General features: G+C 45.6%; 1 protein-coding gene across 1 annotated transcript in view; it reads right to left on the bottom strand.

The window, feature by feature from the left end:
* Positions 1 to 2338: 2338 nt before the first annotated feature.
* NEDD9 (neural precursor cell expressed, developmentally down-regulated 9) overlaps positions 2339 to 13298 on the bottom strand; it is a 136526-nt gene continuing 125566 nt past the window's right edge. Inside the window, exons 6-7 of the mRNA XM_033934671.1 lie at positions 7450 to 7539; positions 2339 to 3382 (exon numbers count right to left, since the gene is read on the bottom strand). Coding sequence (XP_033790562.1) covers positions 2873 to 3382; positions 7450 to 7539 — 600 coding nt within the window. The 3' untranslated portion in view covers positions 2339 to 2872. The remainder of the gene's footprint in view (positions 3383 to 7449; positions 7540 to 13298) is intronic.

Here is a 13298-nt window from a genome sequence, read left to right as displayed (position 1 = left end):
GGCTCCGGCTCTCGAGGAACGGAATTGCCAACCCCTGGGCTAGGGTATCATGTTTGCATTTGCATTATTACACTATTATATATGTATGTATCACATGTATACTATGTTCACACAAGATTACAGTTAACCATTCTAAGAATACTATATTTACACCGTCTTAAATAGGTTAACCGTTACAACTATGTAATCTATATTTACATGCATCCTAAATAATTCTAGCAACCTGCTATGTGCTATTCTATAACGATCTGCATGCATACTTTATAGCACGTAACTGAAAAGGGGGCACAGACATGGGAGAGGCAAAGGTAGATCAGGAGCAAAGGTGAGCAAAGTAATAGAGAATGACACGGTGACAAAATTCATCACCGTTCCCGTCTCTGTGGATAACCGTGGGAAACCATCTTCATGTCATTCTTTAAGGAGAGAGGGAAGAATCAGAGTATGAATGGCCACAACCACTGACCCTCAAGCTTTGCTTTGAAGAATGCTGGTGTAGAAGGACTGAGGTTGAAATAGACATTACAGAATGACAGTCTCTGGTATCCAAAGCAGATATTGTGATGTCATAATGCCTCATTCCACCAGTGCCTAAGAGCCAATCACATCAGTGATGTCACAATGGCTTCATTATCCTTGGCTCACATAAGAATTAGAGTATGAATGGCCACAACCACTGACCCGCAAGCTTTGCTTTGAAGAATGCTGGTGTAGAAGGACCGAGGTTGAAACAGACACTAGAAAATGACATGTCATTCTCTACAAAGTAATACTGAATCCTGGGATTCAGCACCTAGATTAGGCGTCAGGATTTACATTAAGGGCTCCTTTTACTAAGGTGCGCTAGCGTTTTTAGCGCACGCAGGACATTACTGCGTGCTATGCTTCTAGAACTAACGCCACCTCAATGCTGGCGTTAAGGTTTAGCGCGCGGCAATGTAGCGCTTGCTATTCTGCGTGTTAAAGTCCCAGTGCACCTTAGTAAAAGAAGCCCCAAGTTTCAACTGGTAGAAATTCTTGTTTTTTAAGCATAAAGATGTTCCATTTATGACAAATATAATAAGAATGTACCCTGATGTATCTCGTTCAACCCAGAGAAGAAGAAAGCAATTTCTAATATTGAGACCTCAGGTTGTACAATTAGGGGCAACCTTTGTCCTAAGATATCCCTGTAAGTGTGTTATGACATTTGGGGGGAATAGATATGTATTCTATGATCCACAGCAGTTATCTAAGTTTATTTCTGATAAGAGAGTCTTCATGAGCTGCTCTGCTCTCAAGTTAGCTCTAAAAGATTTGTTCATGAGCAGTCAGATCGCCTCTTTAGTTTGCCTTATACTTAGTTTCTTGGTTGCCTTATTTCAGTTTTTTTCTTCAGCTTCGTCTCCGAAATTGTGGACTAATAATGCGTTGTATAGGTTGGTATCCTCTAAGCAGTTTGGAAATTTGATTTAATTTCAATTTACATTGTATGTTTGCTTATTGACTTGTAATTATTATTGTCAATTATTAAAATTATAAATAAAGAGTATAAAAAAAAAAAATTCTTGTCCTCAAAATTTTGACGCGGAAATCAGCGCTATGTGTTGTCCTATAAACCAGTGGTTCCCAACCCTGTCCTGGAGGACCACCAGGCCAGTCGGGTTTTCAGGATAGCCCTAATGAATATGCATGAAAGAGATCTGCATATAATGGAGATTCCAGGCATGCAAACCTGCTCCATGCATATTCATTAGAGCTATCCTGAAAACCCGACTGGCCTGGTGGTCCTCCAGGACAGGGTGGGAACCACTGCTATAAACGGCATCCTCAACTCACAGCTCTATGTGGATTTTGTGTGCCATTAACTGAATCTGGTCTTTAGTGCCTAACTTTGAACATGAGCACTTGGTACCTGCCAAAAGCTGGCGCCCAATTGATGGCAGTTGGGTGTGCAAATGCAGGCGTTTTTTATAACATGGTGCTCAATTTCTGGGAACACCTTGATCCACCCCTGACCCTTCCATGGCCCCTCCCCCTTTTGAGTTAGGCGCATGTGTTATGGAATAAGGTGTGGGGCAGATCCTTGTATAAATCCTGCCAATTAAGTACTTGGTTAACTCCATTAATTGATTATTTGGGCCACCTATAGAGATTCTGAGGGACAGTGGGAATTATATAGATCACACTATTTCATTTTCTTCATTATTTAGCTCATCCTACAGCTGCAATTATTGTGTAGCTCCCTGCTTCTGCTTAGCTATGTAGCGCCACCATTGCAGTAGGCCTTCTTAAACACCGCCTCATGCCACAGAAAACATTTGTCCTACCCAAGCAGGGTCAATAATGAAGATCTAGAACGGTTTCAGATAATTTATGGCAAAAACTAAACAAAAAAATAAGTTGAGAAAGGAGAATGACAACATAAAAATCACTGCCTTTCCAAGAAGGATCAATTGCCTAAAACATTCATGTGGGCTGTTTATTAGATAAACGACTTTACCTTAGAGCAAGGTGTACAATACATGGCTAGAATTGAGTTTAGCTCCCAGCAAACCATATTACATACAGAAAATACCATGCATCCCTTACATTGTCATAGGATACATAATTTTAAGGTGCGTTTTTTGAGGTGTTTCCTTGGAATGTCACGATCTCACAAATATATAGTTAGTAAGAGATTCCTTGAATCACAATGTTTCTTTTATTTATCTACATTTTCTAATCCTTTATATGTATTTAAAATAATTCAGATATAATACCTACAAAAATATGATAACATTTACAAAATATATATATATATATATATATAATATGCCAGTTCTTGGCACATTTTTCTTCAGTGAAGGCCCTTTGCTTTTTCCCTTATTTCTGTCTTTTGTTACACATTTATTCATAAAGATGCCATCTGTACCAAGGAGAGTTTAAACAACTGTGCATAATTGGACAGTTCTGTTACCCTGTCCACCATCTCCTGTAGGGTCTTTGTACTAGGATAGTGCAAGGCGGCCATTTTGGTTGCCGTGACAATGATCTTTAGCAGCTCACACAACTGATTGCTGGAGTTCATCACCCTATTGCGGATATCCTGGGTCACCACTTGTCTTGACAACGTGTCTCCAATGAATACCAGTTTGTGTGCACTTAAAATGACAAACTTGCTGTGAGCAACGAAGATCCTAGGAGGCTGACCAGCACTTATGCAGCTAAAAAAGGCATCAATGGCATTGAGGAGGGAAATGAAATGAGTCTCACACTGACTGGAGTAGAAGAAAAGCAGCTGCCTATCCTGAGATGCCAGGGAACTGGTTACTGTTGCAGTGCCTTGAGGTGGCTGCCACTTTGTGATATCATTCTCCACTGGCGCGGTGATCTCCTTCTCCAGTTGCTGGAACTGGCTCAACTGAAAGGCAAATGATAAAACTATTTTAAACAATACAGGTATGCTCGTGGATATCTGGCTTTGATTTATTGATCGGTGTGGTAATACTTTATTAATAGATTAATAATTAAGTGTAATATTACTGATAATGTGTTACGGTATTTTGATGTTTGTTAAGAGAATGGATTGTTAAGGTGTTTGTTAAGAGAATGGATTGTTTATAGGATATAGAGATTTATTAGTGAACTAAATATTTTTTATATTTATTTTTTGCTTTACAGAGAGAGCTGGTGGATTAGTACACTGTTGGATGAACATATTAATTAACACAAGATGTCATGCTGAAGGGAATCTGCTGTTCTGCTAAGCCGCTTTATGTTTTCATTGTGGGACCACACTGATTTCAGCAACCACAGATAACTGCTGTTATTTTATATGTATATTTATATGTGTGTGTATATATATATATATATATATATATATACACACACATATATATATATATATACACACACACATATATATATATATGTGTGTGTGTGTATATATATATATATATACATATATATATATATATATATATATATATACACACACATATAAATATACATATAAAATATATATATACACATACTGTATTTGCCCAAAAATAAGACAGTGTCATATTAATTTTGGGTCCAAAAAACGCACTAGGGCTTATTTTGGGGGATGCCTTATTTTTTTAATGTACAATGATCATCTCTCCCTTCCTTTCCTCCATCCCAATTCTTCATCTTTCCTTTGTCTTCCCCAAAATTGCAGCACCTTTCCTCCCTTCTCCCTTGTGCCTTCCCTTTGCAGCATCTTTCTATCCATCCCTCCCCTCCCCCGCAGCATCTTTCTATCCCTCCCTCCTCTCTTGTGCAGCAGAACCACGCTGACTCTCCCACCGCAAGACCGACATACCTCCCTCCAAACAGCAGCGTCAGCAGCATTCTAAACAGGCTGCTTTGCGGCCTTCTCCCACTGGAGCCTTCCCTGTGCCGCTTCGCTGATGACATCAGTGATGCAGCAGAGGGTAGGACCCGGCGGGAGAAGACCGCGAAGCAGCCTGTTTAAAGTGCTGCCAACGCTGCTGTTTGGAGAGAGGTATGTCGGTCTTGCGGTGGGAGGGTTGGCGAGGTTCGGATGGGAGGGAAAGATTGGAAGATGCTGCGCAGGTGGATGGGTGGGTCAGCGGGGTTTGGCTGCATGGGTGGGTGGGAGGGGCTTCTGGGGTGATATAACTAGGGCTTATTTTTGGGGTAGGTCTTATTTTTGGGGAAACATGCTGTATATGGTTGGTAAGGGATAAGTTCAATGATGGTCCCTAGTTGTGTCTCTTAGTGCTCATTATGCAGGAGGTGATGGTACTGAGAATTGTCACAACCCCAGCCTCAAGACTAGGGTTGTGCCAGGTTTATCTCCTCCAAATACAAGCCTTACCCTGAAAAGGGCTAACCAGGGTGATAGGCTAAGCTCAGACAAACAGATAGGGTCTGAGTTCCTATCAAACCACCAGGTTACAGAACCCTGGGGAGGGGAAGATGAGAGGGAGAACAGCCTGGAGCAGCAGGAGGTGCCTTACAAAAAAGAACAGCCTAAGAGGCAGGCTCACAGCTCAGCTAAGGCACAACTGCTGGGCCCAATTAAGGCTAATCAAAAAGCTCAGCAGAAGCAACAGGTTGTACCTCCCCCTTACAGGTTAGGGCGTGTCCAACTCAGGGCTTTAGAGGCTCAGCTGAAGAGAAACAATTCAGTCTATCCTGGGTCAGCCCAGGAAGGAGGCTCGAGGGACTGGGCTCCTGAAACCCCACCAAATCAGGACATTGAAATGGCAGATGTTACTACTGTCCCTGAGGTCAACCAGCCAGCCAGCCAGGACACCATAGAATTGATGGATACCTCCATGGAGCCTGGAGAAATCCACATGGATGAGAGTTAAGTGGAATGTCTTGACTGTTTGGGATTTAAATTTTTGGTTTTTCTTTTGAGGCTGTCTGAAAGCACAAGTGGGAGCAGTGCTAGGCTCACTGCTGCAGCTGTGCCTTATTTTGGGGACAGTGAAGAAAGTGTTTGGTGCATTTTTTACTTTTGCCTTTTTCTATTTTGAGAGGATTTTGTGGCTGTCTGGGTGAAAGGGGTAGTAGTGGGGAGAATCCACGTAAGATCCTCAGGGTGGGATTGTGGGGCCAATTTTTTGGCAAGCTTTAATTAAGTGGATTCTGCTACTCCCCTCCCCCACCAGCTGTTTGTGAAGTTGGTTGGTGAAGGCCTGTTAAAGACTAGGCCTAGGCAGCATGTTCTGGACTGTTTAAAACCATTGGGAATAACCAGGGAAAAGGCTGGGTGTTCCGGAAGCCGTATTTTGCCTTCTTTGATTGTGAGACTGTTAGGGCAAGGCTACAATAGAACCATTTTGAACTTACCTGCACGAAAGGTGGGGGCTGTATTTTTTTGTATGCCCAAATTTTCTGTTTATGATTGTTTTTGAATTCGTAGCCCAAATTGGGACAATTTGCTATTTGAGGGAAATAAAGTTGGACTCAGTTTTGTTAAAAGCTTTATTGTTCCTGCCATGTTTTTTGTTTCACTCATAAGAACCAGCAGGACCTTCAACCTCTTTTGAAGGCACGGCAGAACTCGGTCTTTGCTGAGCCTTGGTCGGGAGCTGTTTGCAAATCCCGGCACCGGCAGGCTCACAATTGGACACCCAGCCTTTTCCCTGGTTATTCCCAATGGTTTTAAACAGTCCAGAACATGCTGCCTAGGCCTAGTCTTTAACAGGCCTTCCCCAACCAACTTCACAAACAGCTGGTGGGGGAGGGGAGTAGCAGAATCCACTTAATTAAAGCTTGCCAAAAAATTGGCCCCACAATCCCACCCTGAGGATCTTACGTGGATTCTCCCCACTACTACCCCTTTCACCCAGACAGCCACAAAATCCTCTCAAAATAGAAAAAGGCAAAAGTAAAAAATGCACCAAACACTTTCTTCACTGTCCCCAAAATAAGGCACAGCTGCAGCAGTGAGCCTAGCACTGCTCCCACTTGTGCTTTCAGACAGCCCCAAAAGAAAAACCAAAAATTTAAATCCCAAACAGTCAAGACATTCCACTTAACTCTCATCCATGTGGATTTCTCCAGGCTCCATGGAGGTATCCATCAATTCTATGGTATCCTGGCTGGCTGGCTGGTTGACCTCAGGGACAGTAGTAACATCTGCCATTTCAATGTCCTGATTTGGTGGGGTTTCAGGAGCCCAGTCCCTCGAGCCTCCTTCCTGGGCTGACCCAGGATAGACTGAATTGTTTCTCTTCAGCTGAGCCTCTAAAGCCCTGAGTTGGACACGCCCTAACCTGTAAGGGGGAGGTACAACCTGTTGCTTCTGCTGAGCTTTTTGATTAGCCTTAATTGGGCCCAGCAGTTGTGCCTTAGTTGAGCTGTGAGCCTGCCTCTTAGGCTGTTCTTTTTTGTAAGGCACCTCCTGCTGCTCCAGGCTGTTCTCCCTCTCATCTTCCCCTCCCCAGGGTTTTGTAACCTGGTGGTTTGATAGGAACTCAGACCCTATCTGTTTGTCTGAGCTTAGCCTATCACCCTGGTTAGCCCTTTTCAGGGTAAGGCTTGTATTTGGAGGAGATAGACCTGGCACAACCCTAGTCTTGAGGCTGGGGTTGTGACAGCATGTTGTGCACAATTTTAGTTGTGTTGTTTAATTCAATATTATACCTTGTATGGTAATTTAGTTGAGTCACGTAATCCAGTGCTTAGGTATTCAACTAGGTGTCTAACTTAGGAATTCAAAGTACAACACACGCCTGTTACCAAGGGAATCTGTGAAAAAGGTAGGGTCAGCTCAAAGGCCCCCAATTTTTTTTGTTCACTGGTCGAGGCATGGTGGTCTTTCTTCACTGCAGTACTGTCAAGATGTCATCTTCAAAACTAAGCCCAGAAGTAACTGCCTATGTGTAAATGTGGGCCAATGTGTTTAACTGTCAGATATTGCCACTTTCTAGATATCTTCCCATCAGTCAAAACGGAAAGAAGCATGGTGGAGGGAGATGAACATACCTGATGCTGTTCTAGCTGCATCTTGTTCTGTTTGATGATGTTTTCTTTTTCTAAAAGTTCCTTCTGCTGTCTTTCAAACTCTTCTTTTCCCTGTTGAGCAGATAACAAACATTAACAACTAGGTCAGTAATTTCATATATTGCACAAATCATGAAAAATGGGGGTCAATATTTGTTAGCACAGATTGCTCGTTATCACACCTTACAAAATGGAAGGCATACCAAGCTGACAAGCACGTTTCCAACAAATTAATCATATGTTAAATTCTAATGTTCATTAAAAGTCTTAATTTTTAAAAAATGTGTGAAACAAACTGAAAATAAGTACCAAAGATGAACTGAAAATTTTTTTGCTTTCTGCATATCCGTAATGAAGAATATTTGCCCACCATGTTCAGACTTCTGGATGTTTTAGGTAACTTTTTAAGCCTTTATACCCCCTTGTGCTTACTAGCATTTTATCAACTAAAGTTAATGCTTGAAACATCTCTTGGAAGATGCATCAATTGGATCCGACAGCAGATGAAAGTTTTTGGAATCACTGTTCAGCTGGTGACAGCATTTTTTTGGTCACTCCGGGCAGTATCATCATATATTTGGTGCGGGCAGGGGCAGATTGACAGGATCTAGGCATCAAGGGTCCTGGGCCCCTAAATACCTATCAAAAATGATTAAGCTAGATTGAAGAAACAGAAGAGTGGGTCTCCTATTACTGTGGACCCTCAGGAGTTGCCATATTGTTCCAATGATCAGTCTGCCCCGGGTGCCAGGCCATGGCCAGGCACCAGCTCTGAGCATCCAAGTGAATGAAGATGGAACTGTGTTCTATTTATCCAATTGGACCATATTTTGGATACAAACTATTTAATGTTCAAAGTAATGCTTTTTGATTAAAGACTTGGCATCTTGTACATCATCTCTGCAGTTTTCTCTTTTGTTCGTTGTGCGACACGTCACTGCAGTTCCGTTGGATGTTTTGCTTGTGTTTGCCTTAGAGATTGTGGACGGGCCATTTGGCATTTATCTGCCATCAGGGGAGTGTGTGGCACAGTGGTTAGAGCTACAGCCTCAGCACCCCGAGGTTGTGGGTTCAAATCCCATGCTGCCCCTTGTGACCCTGGGAAATTCACTCAATCCCCCATTGCCCCAGGTACATTAGATAGAGTATGAGCCCATCAGGAGAGACAGGGAAAAGTACCTGAATGTAAACCACTTAGGCTTTAAGTGGTATATAAAAAATAAAATAAATAAATCATGTTTCTAAGTGTTGCTATACCTGATAGCTTCAGTTACGTGACAAATAAATCACTTTGAATATCAACCCCTTCATGTACAGAAAGAATCATATTTGAATTACAGCCAATTTCTAGGATCTCCTCCAGTTCCATTAACCCACTAAAATAAAATCAATTTGTTTTTTTTTGTTTTTTTAATTATTTAACAGAGATGCCCCAATATGAACCCAGGAGCAGTCAGATTTTACCTGTGGTGTGTGACTAACACAGTACAACCACCTTAATGACCTTCTGAAATACTGCAAAAATAAATATAAGATGTGTGAAGAGTGTTGGCCTGAAAGGAACTTTGTGGGTTTTGGTATGACTCTGTGGGGCATTTTCAGCCCAATGATGGGAAGTCATATTGACATATGCCAAAATCCTATGGTAATTATAAATGCATCCCCAGCCAGCGCAACTTGGTGAATTTGTTCTGCCTTTATGGTATGTAACACCCTGATTCCTGGTACACATTAAAATAATTTTTGAAATGGGCAAATTGTTTTATATTTTCTATCTCTACAACCCCAAAAAATTGTAACAAGATTTTACTTCCTAATGACTGATGGGCTAACCACATCAATGAAGAAGAGAATCCAAATCCCCTGGGGTAGGATTTGGGCTGAGGATTTATATTGTGCTTTCCTGAATAACACATATTATAGTTTAATCTTTCTCCCTGTAAAGCAATCAGTATCACCCACAGTTTGCAGTCCGAAAAAGTGCTGTTGTATCCTTCAACATGATATATTTATTTATTCAATTTTCTATACCATTCTCCTCGGGGAGCTCAGAACAGTTTACATGAATTTATTCAGGTACTCAAGCATTTTTCTTTGTCTGTCCCGGCAGGCTCACAATCTATCTAATGTACCTGGGGCAATTAAATGACTTGCCCATAGTCACAAGGAGCAGTGTGGGTTTGAACCCACAACCTCAGGGTGCTGAGACTGTAGCTTTAACCACTGTGCCACACTACTGGAAGATGCCTGATGTTCAACACATCTTCTTGCACTAGAGCAGTGGTTCTTAACCTTGTTGGAGGTACTGAACCCCACCAGTTTCATATACGTGTTCACCGAACTCTTCTTTATTGGAAAAATAAAATATGATTTAACAAAGTCAAAACATAGGTATACAGTGAGGGAAAAAATAATATCAATTTTGAAAACAAAAAAGTTCTCCTATATTTCGAATAATAATAACATCATAATGAAATTTACTGCAAATCAGTGTGACTTCTGCTGTTGCCTCTCAGAGACCAGTTCAGAAATGCGCGGCTTTACCTTGGCAAGTGCCACTCTCGTGTCATTTTCGCAACAAAGTCTGTTCCTTTTCTTCGTTTTTATGTCCAGCATCCTCGAAAAGGATTGCGCGCTATATGAGTCGGAGGTGTGTTTTGACCTCCGCCGAACCCGCGAGACTGACTCACCGAACCCCTGGGGTTCGGTCGAACCCAGGTTAAGAACCACTGCACTAGAGAGTTCAGAGAGATTACAGAGAGTTCTACCTTCATGCCCTAGCCCTCATCTCATGGTAGGGAACAGCCACAACTGTGATTGACACTTTTACATCTCAACGAGTAGTTAGTAATACTCAGCTGAATTTAAGAAAAATGAGTTCATAATGTGGGAAGCATGGGGCGGGGGCCATAGGAATGGGATGGGTTCCATAGGGTCTACATAGGGATGGATTCTCATTGCATTTCATTAATAAACATAAGAACATAAGAATAGCCTTACTGGGTCAGACCAATGGTCTAACTATCCCAGTATCCCATCTTCAACTGTAGTCAATCCAGGTCACAAGTACCTGGCAAAAACCCAAATAGTAGCAGCATTTCATGCCTCTGATCCAGGGCAAGTACTGGCTTCCCCCATGTCTGTCTCAACAGCAGTTTATGGACTTTTAAAAAAACCCAGACATTAACTACCGTATTTTCACGCATATAACGCGTGCGTTATACGCGTTTTTACCTACCGCGCATACCCCTCACGCGTTATATGCGTGAGCGCGGTATACAAAAGTTTTAAAACATAGTTCCCACCCCGCCCGATGCCCGATTCACCCCCCCAGCAGGACCACTCGCACCCCCACCCCGAACGACCACTCGCACGCGCTCCCACCCGCACCCGCATCCACGATCGGAGCAAGAGGGAGCCCAAGCCCTCTTGCCCGGCCGACTCCCCGACGTCCGATACATCCCCCCCCCCCCCGGCAGGACCACTCGCACCCCCACCCCGAACGACCGCTCGCACGCGCTCCCACCTGCACCCGCATCCACGATCGGAGCAAGAGGGAGCCCAAGCCCTCTTGCCCGGCCGACTCCCCGACGTCCGATACATCCCCCCCCCCCCGGCAGGACCACTCGCACCCCCACCCCGAACGACCGCTCGCACGCGCTCCCACCCGCACCCGCATCCACGATCGGAGCAAGAGGGAGCCCAAGCCCTCTTGCCCGGCCGACTCCCCGACGTCCGATACATCCCCCCCCCCGGCAGGACCACTCGCACCCCCACCCCGAAGGACCGCCGACTTCCCGACAATATCGGGCCAGAAGGGAGCCCAAACCCTCCTGGCCACGGCGACCCCCTAACCCCACCCCGCACTACATTACGGGCAGGAGGGATCCCAGGCCCTCCTGCCCTCAACGCAAACCCCCCTCCCCCCCAACGACCGTCCCCCCCCAAGAACCTCCGACCGCCCCCCAGCCGACCCGCGATCCCCCTGGCGACCCCCCCGACCCCCCCCCCCCCCTTCCCCGTACCTTTGGTAGTTGGCCGGACAGACGGGAGCCAAACCCGCCTGTCCGGCAGGCAGCCAACGAAGGAATGAGGCCGGATTGGCCCATCCATCCTAAAGCTCCGCCTACTGGTGGGGCCTAAGGCGCGTGGGCCAATCAGAATAGGCCCTGGAGCCTTAGGTCCCACCTGGGGGCGCGGCCTGAGGCACATGGGCCCAACCCGACCATGTGCCTCAGGCCGCGCCCCCAGGTGGGACCTAAGGCTCCAGGGCCTATTCTGATTGGCCCACGCGCCTTAGGCCCCACCAGTAGGCGGAGCTTTAGGATGGATGGGCCAATCCGGCCTCATTCCTTCGTTGGCTGCCTGCCGGACAGGCGGGTTTGGCTCCCGTCTGTCCGGCCAACTACCAAAGGTACGGGGAAGAGGGGTGGGGGGGTCGTGGGGGTCGCCAGGGGGGTCGCGGGTCGGCTGGGGGGGCGGTCGGAGGTTCTTGGGGGGGGCGGTCGTTGGGGGGGAGGGGGGTTTGCGTCGAGGGCAGGAGGGCCTGGGATCCCTCCTGCCCGTAATGTAGTGCGGGGTGGGGTTAGGGGGTCGCCGTGGCCAGGAGGGTTTGGGCTCCCTTCTGGCCCAACTACCAAAGGTACGGGGAAGGGGGGTGGGGGGGTCGTGGGGGTCGCCAGGGTGGTCGCGGGTCGGCTGGGGGGGCGGTCGTTGGGGGGAGGGGGGTTTGCGTCGAGGGCAGGAGGGCCTGGGATCCCTCCTGCCCGTAATGTAGTGCGGGGTGGGGTTAGGGGGTCGCCGTGGCCAGGAGGATTTGGGCTCCCTCCTGGCCCGATATTGTTGGGGAATCGGCGGTCCTTCGGGGGGAGGGATGTATCGGACGTCGGGGGGGGGGGCATCAGGCTTTCAGGATGGGGCCAGACCTTCAAGGGGGGACAGTGCACGGAAGTCAGGGGGGGTGAACGGAGAGTCGGGACAGCGCACGGAAAGTCAGGGCGGGCGAAAGGAGCGTCGGGCAGCATGCGCGGTATACCCGTGAGCGCGGTATACCAAAGTTTTTGTACATATCATCGTGATTTCTGCGCGCTATACCCGTGTGCGCGTTTTATACGGGTGCGCGTTATTTGCGTGAAAATACGGTAACCATTCTTACCACATCCTCTGGCAACACAAAACAAATGGAACAGAAACCCCCCCCCCCCCAATATTATGTGTTTTTTCATTTGCCCATAATATTGCACCCAATTTGTGAATAGTGCACATTATGGGGGGAAATTCTATAAATTGTGCTAAAAAAAAAAAAAAAAAAAAAAGCGCCATAAAACAGTGGTTCCCAACCCTGTCCTGGAGGAACACCAGGCCAATTGGGTTTTCAGGCTAGCCCTAATGAATATGCATGAAGCAAATTTGCATGCCTATCACTTCCATCATATGCAAATCTCTCTCATGCATATTCATTAGGGCTAGCCTGAAAACCCGATTGGCCTGGTGTTCCTCCAGGACAGGGTTGGGAATCACTGCCATAAAAGATCAGTGCTAAGCACGATTCTATAAAAAGTGAATGCCTTTTATAGAATTACACTTTGCGCCAATTCCAACACCCAAACTTTGGACACCATACACCTGCTAAAACCTGGTGTAAATGCTGGTGCCCAAGTTGGGCGTGCTAACCCCATATTCTGTAAGTAAGCGTGCAACTTTTATGGAACGCCCTTGACATGCTCATGCATTTCAGACACATACTATGTGAATTAGGCGCCCTGCCTTAAAGAATAGTACACAGCTAGATACCCATGCAAATTCTAATCAGTGTCATTTAACCTCAATAA

This window comes from Geotrypetes seraphini, chromosome 2, assembly GCF_902459505.1.
Source record: "Geotrypetes seraphini chromosome 2, aGeoSer1.1, whole genome shotgun sequence".
NCBI classification, from domain to species: Eukaryota; Metazoa; Chordata; class Amphibia; order Gymnophiona; family Dermophiidae; genus Geotrypetes; species Geotrypetes seraphini.
Note: the sequence above shows the minus strand (reverse complement) of the source record. Positions and strands in the feature narration are given on the sequence as shown.